The sequence below is a fragment of the Coregonus lavaretus genome (assembly GCF_964263955.1).
Source record: "Coregonus lavaretus genome assembly, chromosome: 15".
In the NCBI taxonomy this organism is placed as follows: domain Eukaryota; kingdom Metazoa; phylum Chordata; class Actinopteri; order Salmoniformes; family Salmonidae; genus Coregonus; species Coregonus lavaretus.
In genome coordinates, this window is record NC_140002.1 from 38,902,261 (window position 1) to 38,922,709 (window position 20,449).

Genomic DNA, 20,449 nt, shown 5'->3' on the forward strand with positions numbered 1-20,449 from the left:
GGGCTTGCTATGAGCACCAGCTGCCTGATAATGTTTTGCAGCTTTTTGGCACATCAGCTGCTTACTCATTTAAGTCAGCTCCCTCAGTTGCTGAACCTGCCATAGAGAGCCTTGAACAAAATGACGCACAGCCTGTGTGTGTGTGGAGGGGGGTCTGGAAAAAACAAACAATTAACCTGAATTAGGGCCAGACTAGTTACCATCATTTTCTCACATTTCCATTGACAGTTTTTTCTATTGTCTCTTTTTGGTCCATTTAGATTGTTAATGTAGATTGTATACAAACAAATGGTTAAAATGTTATGGTTAAAAATGTTCATGTTTTACTGTGAGTTGTTATAGGCTCCTGTCACGTTCGTTGTGTAAAGGATTGGACCAAGGTGCAGCGTGGTATGCGTACATAGTCGTTTATTCTAATAAACACAGACAAAAAAACAAAATCCAACAGAACGTGCCGTTCAAGAGGAAACACATACAACAAGCCAAACAGTAATAGAAACAAGATCCCACAACATAGGTAGGCAAAATGGCTGCCTAAGTATGATCCCCAATCAGAGACAACGATCGACAGCTGCCTCTGATTGGGAACCACACCCGGCCAACATAGATTTACACATTCTAGATATACACATAGATATTCACACCCTGACCAAACCAACTAGAGATCTCTATGTCACGGCGTGACAGTACCCTCCCCCCCCCAAAGGTGCGGACTCCGGCCGCAAAACCTGACTCATTAGGGGAGGGTCCGGGTGGGCATTTAGCCTCGGTGGCGGCTCCGGCTCCGGGCGCGACGTCAACCTTACTGTTCTCTCCTTTTCTGGCTCCCCGTTGCACACCTGGTCCGGTCTGGACCCCGGCGCGATGCTTCCCCTCTCAGTCCTCCCACGATGCACCAAGCCCTGTCTGGACCCTGGTGTGGGAGGCCCCGACCCTGGAGAGGGGCTGACATCTGGGCCTGGACCGGCAATCCTCCCGTGATGCACCAAGCCCTGTCTGGACCCTGGTGTGGGAGGCCCCGACCCTGGAGAGGGGTTGATGTCTGGTTCTAGCTCTGCAGTCCTCCCACGATGCACCAAGTCCTGTCTGGACCCTGGTGTGGGAGAGTAGACGACCGGACCCGGACTGGGAACCGGTGGAACGGACTGCTCTGGCACTGGAGTGGAGCCGCTGACCGGAGCTGAACTGGACCCCGGTGAGGCGGACTGCTCTGGCTCTGGACTGGAGCAGCTGACCGGGGTTGGACTAGGCACCGGTGGAGCGGACTGCTCTGGCACTGGACTGGAGCAGCTGACCGGGGTTGGACTAGGCACCGGTGGAGCGGACTGCTCTGGCTCTGGACTGGAGCAGCTGACCGGGGTTGGACTAGGCACCGGTGGAGCGGACTGCTCTGGCACTGGAGTGGAGCAGCTGACCGGAGCTAGACTTGGCACCGGTGGAGCGGACTGCTCTGGCACTGGAGTGGAGCAGCTGACCGGAGCTGGACTAGGCATCGGTGGAGCGGACTGCTCTGGCACCGAAGTGGAGCAGAGGACCCTCGCTGGAGGTCTGGTGTGTGGCGCTGGAACAGGCCGTACAGGACTGGAGACACGCACCACTGGTTTGGCGCGAGGAGCAGGTACGGGCCGTACCAGACTGCAGACACGCACCACTGGTTTGGTGCGAGGAGCAGGTACGGGGCGTACCGGGCTGGCGACACGCACCACTGGTTTGGTGCGAGGAGCAGGTACGGGCCGAGCCGGACTGGAGACACGCACCACTGGTTTGGTGCGAGGAGCAGGTACGGGGCGTACCGGGCTGGCGACACGCACCACTGGTTTGGTGCGAGGAGCAGGTACGGGCCGAGCCGGACTGGAGACACGCACCACTGGTTTGGTGCGAGGCACAGGCACGGGCCGTACCGGTCTGTGAAGACGCACTGGCGGCACAGTGCGTAAAGCCAGCGCATAGCCTGGTGCCTGCACGGTCACACGCTCCTCAAAGCGAGTGCAGGGAGTTGGCTCTGCTAAACCTGGCTCCGCCAGCCTCTGCTCTAAGGCCCGAGCTCTCTGCTGCTGGAGGGTTAACTCCTCTCTCAGCTCCTCCTGTTGCCTGGCCAGCTCCTCTCTCCGTGCTTCCACTGACTCCTTCTCCCTGTGGGCCTCCTGCAGCGCCTCCTTCTGAAGGGAGAGCTCCTGCTCCCTCTTATCTATCAGCCCCCGTAAGGTGGTGGTCTCCTCTCTCAGAGTGCTGAGCTGAAGGTCTTTCAGAGCCTCCTGCTGATTCGCCCACCACCCCGTGTGCCCCCACCCCGTGTGCCTCTCGGGCTTCCTTAGTGATCGGGACCTTTTGAGTCGCCGTTTCTCCTCCCTCGCTGTCTCCGTCTGCTCCCAAGGAAGGCGATCCATACCTGCCTGGATCTCTTCCCAAGTCCATGTCCATGTTGTCTGCTCTTCCTGTTCACACTGCTTGGTCCATTGGTGGTGGGATCTTCTGTCATGTTCGTTGTGTAAAGGATTGGACCAAGGTGCAGCGTGGTATGCGTACATAGTTGTTTATTCTAATAAACACAGACAAAATAACAAAATCCAACAGAACGTGCCGTTCAAGAGGAAACACATACAACAAGCCAAACAGTAATAGAAACAAGATCCCACAACATAGGTATGCAAAATGGCTGCCTAAGTATGATCCCCAATCAGAGACAACGATCAACAGCTGCCTCTGATTGGGAATCACACCCGGCCAACATAGATATACACATTCTAGATATACACATAGATATTCACACCCTGACCAAACCAACTAGAGATCTCTATGTCAGGGCGTGACAACTCCTAAGTGGACCATAAGGTTAAAAACCAAACCAAACTTAAGAAAACGAAACAAAAAAAATAAAAATAAAACAAAAAATATATATAATAATAATAATAATAAGTAACTCCGCCAGAGTGTCTCTTTTGGGTCACTTTTGCCGGTCCCAAGCCCGAATAAAGGAGGAGGGTTGGAATTGTGACATAAAAAAAACAAGAATCGACAGAAGAAAGTTCATTTGTAGTGCTAAACATATTTAGGGTGTTTTTTACTCACTTTTTGTCTCTCCCACGACGTTATTCCTCTCTCCTACAGCGTCCATCACAATTACATGCACATGGCCAATTATGCAAATTAGCCGATGACGTCATTTAGCGACTTCTAGCAACTTTTAGGACAGCCAATAGCTACTTTCCTTACTGAGGAGTTGGCAACACTGCCACGAAGTCCGAGAGTTCATCAGTCATTTTGGTGTAGCCTAATATCCCACACGTTGGCAACCTTAGAGCTTAATACCGAATAGATTGGGAAAGCAGCTAATTCATTCTGGTGCAGGTCAGGGCAAACTTTTAAAATAGCGCAGTAGCCTATAAAATAAGGTTGGTTCAGTGGCGACCCGTCATTTTTTTTTTTTTGGGGGGGGGTGGGGGGGGGGTTCGGGGGGCTTGCCTGTTTTGCATGTTATTTTGGCATTAATACGTGTCACATAAAAAAAAAAATATATATATCATTGAGATAATAAAGCCGCATACAAACATTTTGTTTTCTTGAGTAAGGCAGCTCCAAAATGCAGGTGTTTCAGCCTAGCTCAGTGCTTTCTGTGGTGGTGGGGCAAGCCAGCAGAAAATATGGAGTGTTGTGCCGTGATTGGCTCAGTGTTCTGTCATTCATGGGGACACTACGTCACTGCTAAGTCTAAGGGTAGAGCTAGGAAATTCAAGACCCTTGGGTGCTGCCATAGAGTTACATTAGAAGTGCCCATCCAAGAAGGTTCAAGGTCATTGGCCACAGATAAAATGACGTCAAATCACGTTATATGTACAGTAGCTTTGATTGGACTGATCATGTCAACATCATACTTTCAAAATCTTAGCTAGCATTCATCATCATGAATCAAGTCGACAATCTACTGGCAAATCCTTTTTAATCCTTGTCATATGAAGAGAAATAATGAAGAGATGCCCGTTCAAAACATAGTGTACCCCATGAGTGAAATTATAGATAAAACGTATCGGTGCTCATCATTGGACATAAACATTACACAACAAGTTGGAAATTGCAAATTCAATAATGATTGGTTTGGAAGGAATCGGTGACAGTGGCTAACTGCAAGCATTGCAAAGCAATCACTAGCCTGCTATTCAGTGGAGTGGCTGTGTGGTCCCAAATCTGGGATTAAGGGGCTCTTTTCCAAGTTTAAAATGATAAACATTCAACATTGGCCATGCTGTCAATGAAGCTGTGCTCAAAACAACTGTTAACTCGTAACTGAGAAAACTTGACTTCAGTGAGTTCAAGACAACTCGGAAGTCAGGAATAAACGAGCTCCGACTGGGAAAATACGTTGTGAACGGTCATCCAACTCAGAATTGTAAATCCTGCCTCTTTCTCTTTCTTTGATGACAAAATTTGCCCACGAAGGACCGCCGCGCCACCTTCATATTCAAGTGAGCACAACACAACAAGGGGAGTCCAAAAATGTATTGTGTGCTGCTGCATAAATTATGTAATATGCCAGGGAGATATGTATACTGTAGCTAAGAAAGTAATACCAAGTGTACATTGTCTAGTAAGACGTTAGTAGCCCATGTGCCTCACCCTAATAATGTGGTCTATTTACCCCTCTTAATTTTGCCTAATGTTCTGACTTGGTGGTGCACATGTAGCCTATAACCTGTTTTAGAGAAATGTAATAATTGAATATTGTTAGAGCTTTCATTGTCTGCTATATGCCCCCTTTATTTATCCTACGGTTCTGACTTGGTGTACAGGGAGAACACTGTAAGAACGGCCCATGTTCAGAATTATTTTGCTGTACATTTCAAAAGTGCTAAACAAATAGTTATATTGACTACGTCCATCCTAGCCCGCTCATTAATGTCTTAATCGAAATTATGGATTGCCTCTTATCCGCTTGTCGTCACCTTATGCCATAGTTTGTACATCTCAATTGTCATTAGAAACCACATTTGTTTAAGCATGTCAGCTATGTTTTTTTTAAAGGCAGTAAATGAGGCTGAATGAACTGTTTCGCTGCCAGAGAAGGCTCCACTGATAGCCAGGTGTAGCAGTGGTAAGATGTTGGGACGGCTTTATGTAGACCCTAACAGTTTGTGGGCACCGTTTGTCACTGTTATAGTGCAATGGATGTATTGTTTAGTGTTGTGTTGTGTGTTGGCTTTGCTGGCATGCATCCCACTTTCTTTTTTTTTGCCCCACCAAGATTTACATGCTAAACCCACTGGGTTGGTTCAACATTTCTAAAGGGACTTTTGATATGATAAAACAAAGGCCATTTACTAAAATATTAGGACATTATTTACGAGACATTGTTAATGGTGAAGATGAGGCTCTGATCTATATGTTCCCTCAGCATGTAGAGGATCAGAGATGATCAGGTCCATGGGAGCAGGTGTGTGAGACTGTCGGAGAACCACACAGGGAGGGGCTACCAGTGGGGTTTATGCTTTTTATCATCACTTTGGGTCTAAACAAGCCTTTTAGCAGAGGGATTACTGCAGCAACCTCACCCAGTGTGTCAGATGCATGATTAGGCTATAGAAATGGGACTCTTTTCTATGTAAAGACTAGCTCAAACTGATGGTGAACTGTCAATCTCCCTCAGCCTGGGGCTCCATGCAAGATCTCACCTCGTGGAGTTGCAATGATCATGAGAACGGTGAGGAATCAGCCCAGAACTACACGGGAGGATCTTGTCAATGATCTCAAGGCAGCTGGGACCATAGTCACCAAGAAAACAATTGGTAACACACTACGCCATGAAGGACTGAAATCCTGCAGCGCCCGCAAGGTCCCCCTGCTCAAGAAAGCACATATACAGGGCCGTCTGAAGTTTGCCAATGAACATCTGAATTATTTAGAGGAGAACTGGGTGAAAGTGTTGTGGTCAGATGAGACCAAAATCGAGCTCTTTGGCATCAACTCAACTCGCCGTGTTTGGAGGAGGAGGAATGCTGCCTATGACCCCAAGAACACCATCCCCACCGTCAAACATGGAGGTGGAAACATTATGCTTTGGGGGTGTTTTTCTGCTAAGGGGACAGGACAACTTCACCGCATCAAAGGGACGATGGACGGGGCCATGTACTGACAAATCTTGGGTGAGAACCTCCTTCCCTCAGCCAGGGCATTGAAAATGGGTTGTGGATGGTTATTCCAGCATGACAATGACCCAAAACACACGGCCAAGGCAACAAAGGAGTGGCTCAAGAAGAAGCACATTAAGGTCCTGGAGTGGCCTAGCCAGTCTCCAGACCTTAATCCCATAGAAAATCTGTGGAGGGAGCTGAAGGTTCGAGTTGCCAAACGTCAGGCTCGAAACCTTAATGACTTGGAGAAGATCTGCAAAGAGGAGTGGGACAAAATCCCTCCTGAGATGTGTGCAAACCTGGTGGCCAACTACAAGAAACGTCTGACCTCTGTGATTGCCAACAAGGGTTTTGCCACCAAGTACTAAGTCATGTTTTGCAGAGGGGTCAAATACTTATTTCCGTCATTAAAATGCAAATCAATTTATAACATTTTTGACATGCGTTTTTCTGGATTTTTTTGTTGTTATTCTGTCTCTCACTGTTCAAATAAACCTACCATTAAAATTATAGACTGATCATGTCTTTGTCAGTGGGCAAACGTACAAAATCAGCAGGGGATCAAATACTTTTTTCTCTCACTGTATATCATAGACCAGGGATAGGCAACCCTGTTCCTGGAGTGCCGCAGGTACTACCTGTCATAGACTATTACTTTGTAAGGGAAAATAACTATTTAATTGTATTTATAAAGTGTGTTATTAAGCCATGAACACATATAACCTGATGCCTGAAAAAAAAAAAAAAATATATATATATTAATAATAATGTATGCACTCACTAATGTCACGATCGTCAAACAGAGATGAGGACCAAGGCGCAGCGTTGCAGGCAAACATACTCTTTAATTAGAGACACGATCAAAAACAACAAACGATACGTGACAGTTCACGGTCTAACATAAACAGACTTGAAACAAGATCCCACAAACACAAATGGGAAACAGACAGTTTAAATATGGCTCCCAATCAGAGACAACCAACGACAGCTGACACTCGTTGCCTCTGATTGGGAGCCACTCAGGCCAACATAGAAATACACATACTAGATAAACAAATGAAATGCACACCCTGGCTCAACATACAAGTGTCCCCAGAGCCAGGGCGTGACAGTCCCCCCCCCCTAAAGGCGCGGACTCCGACCGCGCCCACCAAACACCACAGGGGAGGGACCGGGTGGGCACTCCGCTTAGACGGCGGATCCGGCTCCGGGCCTGATCCCCGCTCCCTCTCCAACCCCCCACAGTACCCCTGGTCCAGTCTGGCCCCGCTGGCCGGAGCTGGACTGCACACTGGTGGAGCGGATTGCTCTAGCTCCGGCGTGAAGCATCTGACCGGTGCCGGACCAGCCACCGGTGGAACAGGCACGGGCCGTGCCGGACTGACGACGCACACCACTGGCTTGGTGTGGGGAGCAGGAACGGGCCGAGCTGGGCTGACGAAACGCACCACTGACTTGGTGCGGGGAGCAGGAGCGGGCCGGACCGGGCTGACGAAGCGCACCACTGACTTGGTGCGGGGAGCAGGAACGGGCCGTGCCGGGCTGACGAAGCGCACCACTGACTTGGTGCGAGTGGCAGGAACAGGCCGGACCGTACTGGGAACACACACCACTGGCCCTACGTGGGGATCAGGAACAGGCCGGACCGGACTGGCAACACACGCCAGTACCTCTCGCCGTGCCTCTACATCCTCCTTCCCCCTGGTGACCAGTGACTCCCGTAACCTGGCGGCCTCCTGCTGCTCCGTCGTCCACGGCGTTAGCCCCCCCCTAAAAAATTTATGGGCTTCACTCCTACCCGTGGACCAGGTCTCCATGCTCCTCGCCAGCCTTTCGCCCTTCTGCCTCCACGTCAAGCCCCTCTCTTCCTCATATGGCTTGACCCAGTCGGGGAGGCGAAGGAGATCCGCTAGAGATCTCTCAGGCGCTGGCTCCTGGACTTGCTGCTTGGTCCAGTCTTGGTGGGATCTTCTGTCACGATCGTCAAACAGAGATGAGGACCAAGGCGCAGCGTTGCAGGCAAACATACTCTTTAATTAGAGACACGATCAAAAACAACAAACGATACGTGACAGTTCACGGTCTAACATAAACAGACTTGAAACAAGATCCCACAAACACAAATGGGAAACAGACAGTTTAAATATGGCTCCCAATCAGAGACAACCAACGACAGCTGACACTCGTTGCCTCTGATTGGGAGCCACTCAGGCCAACATAGAAATACACATACTAGATAAACAAATGAAATGCACACCCTGGCTCAACATACAAGTGTCCCCAGAGCCAGGGCGTGACAACTAACTGTAAGTCTCTCTGGATAAGAGCGTCTGCTAAATGACTAAAATGTAAAATGTAAAATGTAAAATGTAAAATGTAATGATGTGATAGCCTAAGTGAGACAGTACTCTTAATGGTCTTCATCACAGATGACTCCGAAAAGGCTATGATTGATGGCCATGAAATCGTTTCACACAAGAACCTGCTTTCGCTTCATTCCCTGGAGTGTCCAGTCAGACTGCGTTGACATTCAAAGTCAAACTGGATGAGTTGAGAGCCACTTGTGCAGGTCAACACCCAGATGTGCACTGATGTAAAACTCTTCAGCCTAAGGCTCGACTGCAGTATGCTATTGAGCTCCAAAGTGGATCTCGCTCCCCTTGTAGACGCTGGTCTCTGCTGGGGAGAAATGGAGGATAACAGGAGCTGTCTCTGGATGTGTACGGCTGTGTCTACCACGGCATCATTCCGCATGAGCTCCTCCACGCACTGGACTTCTACCACGAGCACACCAGGAGCGACAGAGACCAGTATGTCAAGATCAATTGGGAAAATATTCCTCATGGTGACAAGTTTATTGCCACACCACACAGGACAGACACACATACACATAACAGTACAAGAAGGAAATTGAAGGTGAATAGTGGTTTTATGGTCAGTGATGCATTAACACCAGTTGGGAAGTCCAGAGTAGTGGACAGAAGGGTCCATGGGTGAGTTGTAGTGGAGGACAGGAGTTTACAGAGACTTCACCCTGCCCTCCTGGGAACAACTAAAGCACAATCAAAGTGGGGGTTCTGCTGCCCCCGGTAGAGCCTCTAATTAGCTGATCTAGGTCAGATGACAAAAGATAGGAGAGAGTTCCAGAAAGACCCCTAGCAACAGAGGTGGAATTGTCCTCTATCACTGGACAATAAGGTCAGGCTGAGGTCGGGGGTTACCTCAGCTGTAAGAAGGCCCAAAGTTTCTCTTAAGTCCCAGAGCCAGGGAGAGGGTTTGAATGGTTAATGTCTGAGGGTTTTGTACACACTAACTTTGCATCCCTTCCATTTTAGGACTGCCTTCTCAATTGAGAATGGAGGGGGGGGGGAGGAAACATCCCTCCCGTTCCTGACCCCTCTGTGAACATAGGACAGAGGCAGGATGTGTCTGACATTGACATGCAGAGGATCAACAACCTACAGTATATATGAGTGCAGTTTGAACTACATGGGGTCTAATGAAATAAAAATGAATGTTTTTACAATTTACCCAATTTGAATTTCCTTAAAGGGTCAATATGCAGTTGTTACATACATTTTTGAACTTGTAAATTAATGATATGTACCTATTGATTCTTGAAGAATATACTTATACATGCCTCATGAGCTTCATTCAACTGTCGTACCCCATCAGAATCCAAAATATAAGCTTATTTTACTCCAATGTTTGTAAACATTGTAAATGTAAACACTGTATAGCCTCAAAACATGCGGAAAACTAGAATTTTGATATTTCGGATGGTCAGTCCTTGCATTCATAGCGCTGCCCATACATTTGAGAGTGCTTACATTTCTCCAGGCCCATCCCTCAGCTTTTTGCCAAAACAGAGGCAGGGAGGTCCCCTTGGCTATTGTTTCAACTGCGGATTGGCCTTTTAAGTGTTCATGAGTGCAAATGGTTGCTAATTTGTTGATAAGTCATAATATATAATACCAGTCAAAAGTTTGGACACACCTACTAATTTCAGGGTTTTTCTTTATTTTTACTTTTTTCTACATTGTAGAATAATAGTGAAGACATCAAAACTATGAAATATATATCATGTAGTAACCAAAAAAGTGTTAAACAAATCAAAATAGATTTTATATTTGACTTTCTTCAAAGTAGCCACCCTTTGCCTTGATGACAGCTTTGCACACTCTTGGCATTCTCTCAACCAGATTCATGAGGTAGTCACCTGGAATGCATTTCAAATAACAGGTGTGCTATGTTAAAAGTCAATTTGTGGAATTTCTTTCCTTCTTAATGCGTTTGAGCCAATCAGTTGTGTTGTGACAAGGAAGGGGTGGTATACAAAAGATAGCCCTATTTGGTAAAATACCAAGTCATATTATGGCAAGAACAGCTCAAATAAACAAAGAGAAATGACAGTCCATCATTACTTTAAGACATGAAGGTCAGTCAATCCGGAAAATTTCAAGAACTTTTAAAGTTTCTTCAAGGCCATTTTGAGCCTGTAATCGAACCCACAATTGCTGATGCTCCAGATACTCAACTAGTCTCAAGAAGGCCAGTTTTATTGCTTCTTTAATCAGCACAACCGTTTTCAGTTGTGCTAACACAATTGCAAAAGGGTTTTCTAATGATCAATTAGCCTTTTAAAATGATAAACTTGGATTAGCAAACACAACGTGCCATTGGAACACAGGACTGATGGTTGCTGATAATGGGCCTCTGTATGCCTATGTAGATATTCTATAAAAAATCAGCCGTTTCCAGCTACAATAGCCATTTACAACATTAACAATGTCTACACAGTATTTCTGATCAATTTGATGTTATTTTAAAGGACAGAAAAATTGCTTTTCTTTCGAGTCTCCTGAGTGGCGCAGTGGTCTAAGGCACTGCATCGCAGTGCTAACTGTGCCACTAGAGATCCTGGTTCGAATCCAGGCTCTGTCGCAGCCGGCCACGACCGGGAGACTCATGGGCGGCGCACAATTGGCCCAGCGTCGTCCAGGGTAGGGGAGGGAATGGCCGGCAGGGATGTAGCTCAGTTGATAGAGCATGGCGTTTGCAACGCCAGGGTTGTGGGTTTGATTCCCACGGGGGGCCAGTATAAAAAAAATAATAATATGTATTCACTAACTGTAAGTCGCTCTGGATAAGAGCGTCTGCTAAATGACTAAAATGTAAAATGTAAATGAAAACAAGGACATTTCTAAGTGACCCTAACCTTTTGAACGGTAGTGTACATATGAAATGAGTAAAGCCAGTATGTAAACATTATTAAAGTGACTAGTGTTCCATTATTAAAGTGGCCAGTGATTCCATGTCTATGTATATAGGGCAGCAGCCTCTAAGGTGCAGGGTTGAGTAACCGGGTGATAGCCGGCTAGTGAAGGCTATTTAACAGTCTGATGGCCTTGAGATAGAAGCTGTTTTTCAGTCTCTCGGTCCCAGCTTTGATGCACCTGTATTGACCTCGCTTTCTGGATGATAGCGGGGTGAACAGGCCGTGGCTCGGGTGGTTGATGTTCTTGATGAACTTTTTGGACTTCCTGTGACATTGGGTGCTGTAGGTGTCCTGGAGGGCAGGCAGTGTGCCCCCGGTGATGTGTTGGGCAGGCCGCACCACCCTCTGGAGAGTTGCCGTACCAGGCGGTGATTCAGTCCGACAGGATGCTCTCAATTGTACGTCTGTAAAAGTTTGTGAGGGTCTTAGGGGCCAATTTCTTCAGCCTCCTGAGGTTGAAGAGGCACTGTTGCGCGTTCTTCACCACACTGTCTGTGTGGGTGGACCATTTCAGATTGTCAGTGATGTGTATGCCGAGGAACTTGAAGCTTTTCACCTTCTCCACTGCGGTCCCGTCGATGTGGATAGTGGGGTACTCCCTCTGCTGTTTCCTGAAGTCCACGATCATCTCCTTTGTTTTGTTGACGTTGAGTGAGAGGTTATTTTCCTGGTACCACTCTGCCAGGGGCCTCACCTCCTCCTTGTAGGCTGTCTCGTCATTGTTGATAATCAGGCCTACTACTGTTGTGTTGTCTGCAAACTTGATGATTGAGTTGGAGGCGTGCTTGGCCACGCAGTCATGGGTGAACATGGAGTACAGGAGGGGGCTGAGCACGCACCCTTGTGGGGCCCCTGTGTTGAGGATCAGCAAAGTGGAGGTGTTGTTTCCTACCTTCACCACCTGGGGGCGGCCCGTCAGGAAGTCCAGGACCCAGTTGCACAGGGCGGGGTTCAGACCCAGGGCCCCGAGCTTAATGATGAGCTTGGAGGGTACCATGGTGTGAGCTATAGTCAATGAACAGCATTCTTACATAGGTATTCCTCTCATCCAGATGGAAACTGAGAGAAGATGGATGTCTGCAATATAATTCTCAATGACTGTTGTTATTCATGCTCATTGTATCACTGTATCTTCATTGTCCTACATTTACTGACATTCATGTTTTTGAATGAATTAAACTTCTTAAAACCTTCCCAATAAAACAAATCACTCGGAAGTTAGTTTTTCGTCTTCCTCAGGAAAATAATGAAAATGCTGGAAAATCTCTCACACACGCATGCACACACAAAATAGCATTAAATGTTGTTTATTTTACATGACAGTTGTGTGCAATACATTTGAAGAATAATACTAAAAACTGTTTATACAATGGCATATGCTGTACACAGTGCACGCATTAATAAAGTCACTACTGTAATATTTAGGCTAGGTCATGCAAGACCAGATAAGGTTATTGGCATGGACAGGATTTACTTCTGCCTTGAATTGTCCTATTACAGACCAAAAGCTTTGTTCTCTAAAGTTTGGTCTCCAGACATTTGGGGAAATTTATTATGGGAGAGTTATTGTCGTAAGGCCTTTTTTCTTCTTCCATAAAGGCAAACAATAGGGATTGATTCAGAGTTAGAAATCCCTTGTGTTGCTGATTCTATCCAGAGGAAACAGGGCTGTGCAGTTCCATGATTTCCCAGTAGGGTGCGCTCAAACAAACATGGATGAGAGGGGCACGTTAAAACATTATTAAAACCCTACGAAGGCAACCTCAGGTCAATGCAGTGATGTGATTAAGTTTTGTTAGGATTATTTGAATAAGTCACTCTACTATTACATCAAGGCCCACTCCATATTTGAATCAGGCATATATGACATACACACACTCAAACAATGTTTATGAAACATGAACAGTGCAGTGAATAAAACATAATCAATCAGGTTCAGTTCTTCTCACATCACTTCTTCTTTTTCTTCCCTTCCATCCACTTTCAACATGTTCTGGAAACAAACCCCTGGTTAGTCAGATCGTTAAGCTCTCCCAAGGGGAGAATTGTGCTGCTACCAGTGGAGTTCCTGTTCATTTAGTTGACATACAAACTCACCCTTGAGCATTTGGTTCATCCATCCTTTGGTGGAGGGGGCGGGGGATTTTCAGGGGGTATGTCTCCATTTGGCTTTTTCTTCTCAGGCTTGGTAGGGCTGATTTTGGGGATCTTCTCTGGGGGTGGTCTTCTGGGCCGTCTCTTTTTGGGCTTCCGTGAGCGTGCAGAGACGGGCTGTGCTGGATCCAATAAGGGATCCAAATGTAATTTCCCACTCACTGCATCTGAGGACTCATCAATGTATGCCAGGTTCTCTCCAAAGTAGTCCAGAGGCTGGGAATACAGGGCAACTGGGAAGGTGTTCTCCTTATCGACATCCTTCTCTTTACCCTCTACTACCCGCTCCGACTGTGTGGCCTCTGACCCTGTCTCAGACCCCGACTCGGACTCGTTGGAGGAGTAAGAGTATGAGGACGATCCAGTCTCTGATTGGCTGTTCAGCTGGCCATTCTCCGTAACCCTGTCCCCCTCCCCAGGGGCCCTGGTCCCAGACACATGTCCCGCCCCATGGTCCCGGCTGCGAGGACCATGGCGATGCTTTCGCCTGCGTCGTTTGAAGGGGTCGTCTGGCATGCGGAAGTCCACGGACATGTTCTGGATGTTCTGACCCCAGTCAGTGGTACGGGCTCTGAGCTCCTCCATCTGGGAAGAGAGAGAGGAAAGAGATCAAATCAAATCACTATTTATTTCAAGTGCATTTAACAAAAGTCACAACAGAAAAAAAGAGAGTTGATAAGAGAGGAAGGGAGAAGAATAGAACAGGTGGCTGTAGGTGACTTCAAATGAATGGTGCAGCCCTTTTGCTTTAAGGTTGTACTCTCCCGGTCAGTAAACCCCCCCCCCACACCTCAGCTCTGGTCTTCTTGGACAGGACCCGAAGCCAGTTTGCAATCATGGACAGGATAGAGGCAAAGTAGGCCAGGCCCAGCAGGATCCAGAACCACACCAGAGGCTTGTACCAGTGGTCTTTACCACCATCTCCGCTATCACCTGACAGAGAGACGCAAGAGGATAAGGATAGATAGGGATTTATAGGTGTAGATAATGGAGAATCTGCAACTTTACAGGTCTACAGGTTAGTTCACACATGAAAGATGTGCTGTTAATCTCACAGGAGTTAACATTTCAGATTGCACTGCCTGAAAACTCTAGGGGCGATGAAACCACACAGATGAGCCAATTAATAATTCAACTGTTGTAGGACGATTGTGAATAATTTAATAAATGAAATGTCCAGTTTGATGACTGACCATATTTTATCGCTCCTGACTGGACTACTTAGTGCCCAAACACAGTGTGAAACTACATCTGGAGTAGCAGGCACAGGGTTGGGTTGGTTACTTTCTAAATGTAATCCGTTACAGTTACTAGTTACCTGTCCAAAATTGTAATCAGTAATGTAATCTGATTACATTCAGTTACTTTCAGATTACTTTCCCCTTAAGTGGCATTAGAAGAAGACAAAAATATATGTTACCAATTGAACAACATCTTTTGCAAGATATATCAATGTTAAAGTTTATGGTTATATATACATATACAGTACCAGTCAAAAGTTTGGACACACCTACTCATTCAAGGTTTTTCTTTATTTTTAATATTTTTTAAATTGTAGAATAATAGTGAAGACATCAAAACTATGAAATAACACATTTGGAATCATGTAGTAACCAAAAAAAGTGTTAAACAAATAAAAATATATTTTATATTTGAGATTCTTCAAATAGCCATCATTTGCCTTGATGACAGCTTTGCACACTCTTGGCATTCTCTCAACCAGCTTCACCTGGAATGCTTTTCCAACAGTCTTGATGGAGTTCCCACATATGCTGAGCACTTGTTTTCTGCTTTTCCTTCACTCTGCGGTCCGACTCATCCCAACCCATCTCAATTGGGTTGAGGTCAGGGGATTGTGGAGGCCAGGTCATCTGATGCAGCACTCCGTCACTCTCCTTCTTGGTAAAATAGCCTTTACTCAGCCTGGAGGTGTGTTGGGTCATTGTCCTGTTGAAAAACAAATGATAGTCCCACTAAGCACAAACCAGATGGGATGGCGTATCGCTGCAGAATGCTGTGGTAGCCATGCTGGTTAAGTGTGCCTTGAATTCTAAATAAAATCACAGACAGTGTCACCAGCAAAGCACCCCGACACCATAACACCTCCTCCTCCATACTTTACGGTGGGAACTACACATGCAGAGATCATCCGTTCACACACCGCGTCTCACAAAGACATGGCATTTTAACCAAAAATCTCAAATTTGGGCTCCAGACCAAAGGACACATTTCCACAGGTCTAATGTACATTGCTCGTGTTTCTTGGCCCAAGCAGGTCTCTTCTTATTATTGGTGTCCTTTAGTAGTGGTTTCTTTGCAGCAATTCGACCATGAAATCCTGATTCACACAGTCCCCTATGAACAGTTGATGTTGAGATGTGTCTGTTACTTCAACTCTGTGAAGCCTTTATTTGGGCTGCAATTTCTGAGGCTGGTAACTCTAATGAACTTATCCTCTGCAGCAGAGGTAACTCTGGGACTTCCATTCCTGTGGCAGTCCTCATGAGAGCCAGTTTCATCATAGCGCTTGATGGTTTTTGCGTCTACACTTGAAGAAACTTTCAAAGTTCTTGAAATGTTCCGTATTGACTGACCTTCATGTCTTAAAGTAATGATGGACTGTCGTTTCTCTTTGCTTATTTGAGCTGTTCTTGCCATATGGACTTGGTCTTTTACCAAATAGGGATATCTTCTGTATACCCCCCCTACCTTGTCACAACACAACTGATTGGCTCAAACGCATTAAGATGGAAATAAATTCCACAAATTAACTTTTAAGAAGGCACACCTGTTAATTGAAATGCATTCCAGGTGACTACCTCATGAAGCTGGTTGAGAGAATGCCAAGAGTGTGCAAAGCTGTCATCAAGGCAAAGGGAGGCAATTTGAAGAATCTCAAATGTAAAATATATTTTGATTTGTTTGACACTTTTTTGGTTACTACATGTGTTATTTCATAGTTTTGATGTCTTCACTATTATTCTACAATGTAAAAAATAGTTTAAAAAAGTTTTTTGGGGAATGAGTAGGTGTGTCCAAACCTTTGAGTGGTAGTGTATATATACAGTGGGGAGAACAAGTATTTGATACACTGCCGATTTTGCAGGTTTTCCTACTTACAAAGCATGTAGAGGTCTGTAGTTTTTATCATAGGTACACTTCAACTGTGAGAGACGGAATCTAAAACAAAAATCCAGAAAATCACATTGTATGATTTTTAAGTAATTAATTTGCATTTTATTGCATGACATAGGTATTTGATCACCTACCAACCAGTAAGAATTCCGTCTCTCACAGACCTGTTAGTTTTTTTTAAAGAAGCCCTCCTGTTCTCCACTCATTATCTGTATTAACTGCACCTGTTTGAACTCGTTACCTGTATAAAAGACACCTGTCCACACACTCAATCAAACAGACTCCAAACTCTCCACAATGGCCAAGACCAGAGAGCTGTGTAAGGACATCAGGGATAAAATTGTAGACGTGCACAAGAATGGGATGGGCTACAGGACAATAGGCAAGCAGCTTGGTGAGAAGGCAACAACTGTTGGCGCAATTATTAGAAAATGGAAGAAGTTCAAGATGACAGTCAATCACCCTCGGTCTGGGGCTCCATGCAAGATCTCACCTCGTGGGGCATCAATGATCATGAGGAAGGTGAGGGATCAACCCAGAACTACACGGCAGGACCTGGTCAATGACCTGAAGAGAGCTGGGACCACAGTCTCAAAGAAAACCATTAGTACCACACTATGCCGTCATGGATTAAAATCCTGCAGCGCACGCAAGGTCCCCCTGCTCAAGCCAGCGCATGTCCAGGCCCATCTGAAGTTTGCCAATGACCATCTGGATGATCCAGAGGAGGAATGGGAGAAGGTCATGTGGTCTGATGAGACAAAAATAGAGCTTTTTGGTCTAAACTCTACTCGCCGTGTTTGGAGGAAGAAGAAGGATGAGTACAACCCCAAGAACACCATCCCAACCGTGAAGCATGGAGGTGGAAACATCATTCTTTGGGGATGCTTTTCTGCAAAGGGGACAGGACGACTGCACCGTATTGAGGGGAGGATGGATGGGGCCATGTATCGCGAGATCTTGGCCAACAACCTCCTTCCCTCAGTAAGAGCATTGAAGATGGGTCATGGCTGGGTCTTCCAGCATGACAACGACCCGAAACACACAGCCAGGGCAACTAAGGAGTGGCTCCGTAAGAAGCATCTCAAGGTCCTGGAGTGGCCTAGCCAGTCTCCAGACCTGAACCCAATAGAAAATCTTTGGAGGGAGCTGAAAGTCCGTATTGCCCAGCGACAGCCCCGAAACCTGAAGGATCTGGAGAAGGTCTGTATGGAGGAGTGGGCCAAAATCCCTGCTGCAGTGTGTGCAAACCTGGTCAAGACCTACAGGAAACGTATGATGTAATTGCAAACAAAGGTTTCTGTACCAAATATTAAGTTCTGCTTTTCTGATGTATCAAATACTTATGTCATGCAATAAAATGCAAATTAATTACTTAAAAATCATACAATGTGATTTTCTGGATTTTTGTTTTAGATTCCGCCTCTCACAGTTGAGGTGTACCTATGATAAAAATTACAGACCTCTACATGCTTTGTAAGTAGGAAAACCTGCAAAATCGGCAGTGTATCAAATACTTGTTCTCCCCACTGTATATATATATATATAATTTATAAATCCAAAAATGTATGTAGCAACAACAGATTGCCCCTTTAAGTATATCAAAAGTGTGTGAGTTTGAGCATTTGTCATTAGGCCTATGGATTTTTTTTTTTTAAATCAGCATGAATTAGATTGAGCAATAAAAGCCCACTTTTATTCCATAGGCTGATATCTGCACTATGCAGCTGTTGCAAGAGCGCATTTTTCACTGGCTGTCCACTGGTTTCAAACATAATGATTGATAGGCAGCTTAAACTTCTTGAATTCAACCATTATTGGGTTCAAATACACATTTAGATTTGTGAACAGCCATCCACAACAACCACAATCCGTAAGGCGCAAATAGCTAAATGAGAGAGCAGCAATGTGATTCACATCAATGTGCTATGTAGATATCAATAATACATTATATCCGTATCGCCGTAGACTACACCAGCCGTAGTCGCACCATTGGAAGACATAACTTCGACTGTAGCCTACAAAAGCCTATTCCTGCTCTTTTCCCGCGATCCATCAAAGCCATTTGGTGTGTCATCATAGTGGTCTCTGACTTGTGGTCAGACTCGCTCAGGTGGAACAAATTTAAATGTACGCCTTTTTTCAATGCTGATTTGAATGTCATTGAGAAAACAGAGATTTTTTTTCTTAAACATCCTTTCTGAATTTAAAAGTAATCCTCAAAGTAATCATCTAGTTTTTAAAAAGTATCTGTTATCTGATTGCAATATTTTGCTGGCAACGTAACGGATTACAGTTACAGTTTTTTTGTAATCCCTTACATGTAACGGATTACATGTAATCTGTTACTCCCCAACCCTGAGCAGGCATGTACAGTTGAAGTTGGAAGTTTACTACATACACCTTAGCCAAATACATTTACTCAGTTTTTCACAATTCCTGACATTTAATCCTAGTAAAAATTCCCTGTTTTAGGTCAGTTAGGATCACCACTTTATTTTAAGAATGTGAAATGTCAGAATAGAGAAGGATTTCTTTCAGCTTTTATTTATTTCATCACATTCCCAGTGGGTCAGAAGTTTACATACACTCAATTAATATTTGGTACCATTGCCTTTAAATTGTTTAACTTGGGTCAAATGTTTCGGGTAGCCTTCCACATGCTTCCCACAATAAATTGGGTGAATTTTGGCCCATTCCTCCTGACAGAGCTGGTGTAACGGAGTCAGGTTTGAAGGCCTCCTTGCTCGCACACGCTTTTTCAGTTCTGCCCACACATTTTCTATAGGATTGAGGTCAGGGCTTTGTTATGGCCACTCCAATACCTTGACTTTGTTGTCCTTAAGCCATTTTGCCACAAATTTGGAAGTATGCTTGGGGTCATTGTCCATTTGGAAGACCCATTTCCGACCAAGCTTTAACTTCCTGACTGATGTCTTGAGATGTTGCTTCAATATATCCACATAATTTTCCTTCCTCATGATGCCATCTATTTTGTGAAGTGCACCAGTCCCTCCTGCAGCAAAGCACCCCCACAGCATGATGCTGCCACCCCGTGCTTCACTGTTGGAATGGTGTTCTTCAGCTTGAAAGCTCCCCCTTTTTCCTCCAAACATAACGATGGTCATTATGGCCAAACAGTTTTATTTTTGTTTAATCAGACCAGAGGCCATTTCATTTTCTGGAATTTTCCAAGCTGTTTAAAGGCACAGTCAACTTAGTGTATGTAAACTTCTGACCCACTGGAATTGTGATACAGTGAATTATAAGTGAAATAATCTGTCTGTAAACAATTGTTGGAAAAATTACTTGTGTCATGCACAAAGTAGATGTCCTAACCAACTTGCCAAAACTATAGTTTGTTAACAAGAAATGTGTGGAGTGGTTGAAAAACAAGTTTTAATTACTCCAACCTAAGTGTATGTAAACTTCCGACTTCAACTGTCTGTTAATGGGTCACAATGAAATAGAGTTTCAACAATGAAAGAGAGTTTCAACAATGAAAGAGAGTTTCAACAATGAAAAGAGTTTCAACAATTAAAGAGAATTTCAACAATGAAAGAGAGTTTCAACAATGAAAAGAGAGTTTCAACAATGAAAAGAGAGTTTCAACAATGAAAAGAGAGTTTCAACAATGAAAAGAGAGTTTTGACCTTTTGAGACAGATTCCTTGACCCAATCCCAAATTGCAGTGGTGAAAGTACCTGCAACATAGTCTCCAAAGCCCACTGTAGTCAGGGTGATGACAACAAAGTAGGAC

The 20,449-nt window shown here is 45.2% G+C and overlaps 2 protein-coding genes across 2 annotated transcripts in view; one reads left to right on the plus strand and one right to left on the minus strand.

Moving 5' to 3' along the window:
- Nucleotides 1–8,535: 8,535 nt before the first annotated feature.
- Nucleotides 8,536–9,595, plus strand: LOC311143141 (low choriolytic enzyme-like; the record flags this gene model as incomplete). Its single annotated transcript, XM_084178937.1, has 3 exons — nucleotides 8,536–8,634; nucleotides 8,826–8,967; nucleotides 9,477–9,595. The coding sequence occupies 3 exons, from the start codon at nucleotides 8,536–8,538 to the stop codon at nucleotides 9,593–9,595; spliced, it is 360 nt and encodes a 119-aa protein (XP_084035063.1).
- Nucleotides 9,596–13,512: 3,917 nt separating this feature from the next.
- Nucleotides 13,513–20,449, minus strand: part of LOC311143142 (potassium channel subfamily K member 4-like) — a gene marked incomplete at its 3' end in the record, with an annotated part of 7,875 nt that continues 938 nt past the window's right edge. Inside the window, exons 4-6 of the mRNA XM_084178938.1 lie at nucleotides 20,394–20,449; nucleotides 14,345–14,487; nucleotides 13,513–14,139 (exon numbers count right to left, since the gene is read on the minus strand). The exon at nucleotides 20,394–20,449 is cut by the window's right edge and continues 131 nt beyond it. Of these exons, the coding sequence (XP_084035064.1) occupies nucleotides 13,513–14,139; nucleotides 14,345–14,487; nucleotides 20,394–20,449 (826 nt within the window). The remainder of the gene's footprint in view (nucleotides 14,140–14,344; nucleotides 14,488–20,393) is intronic.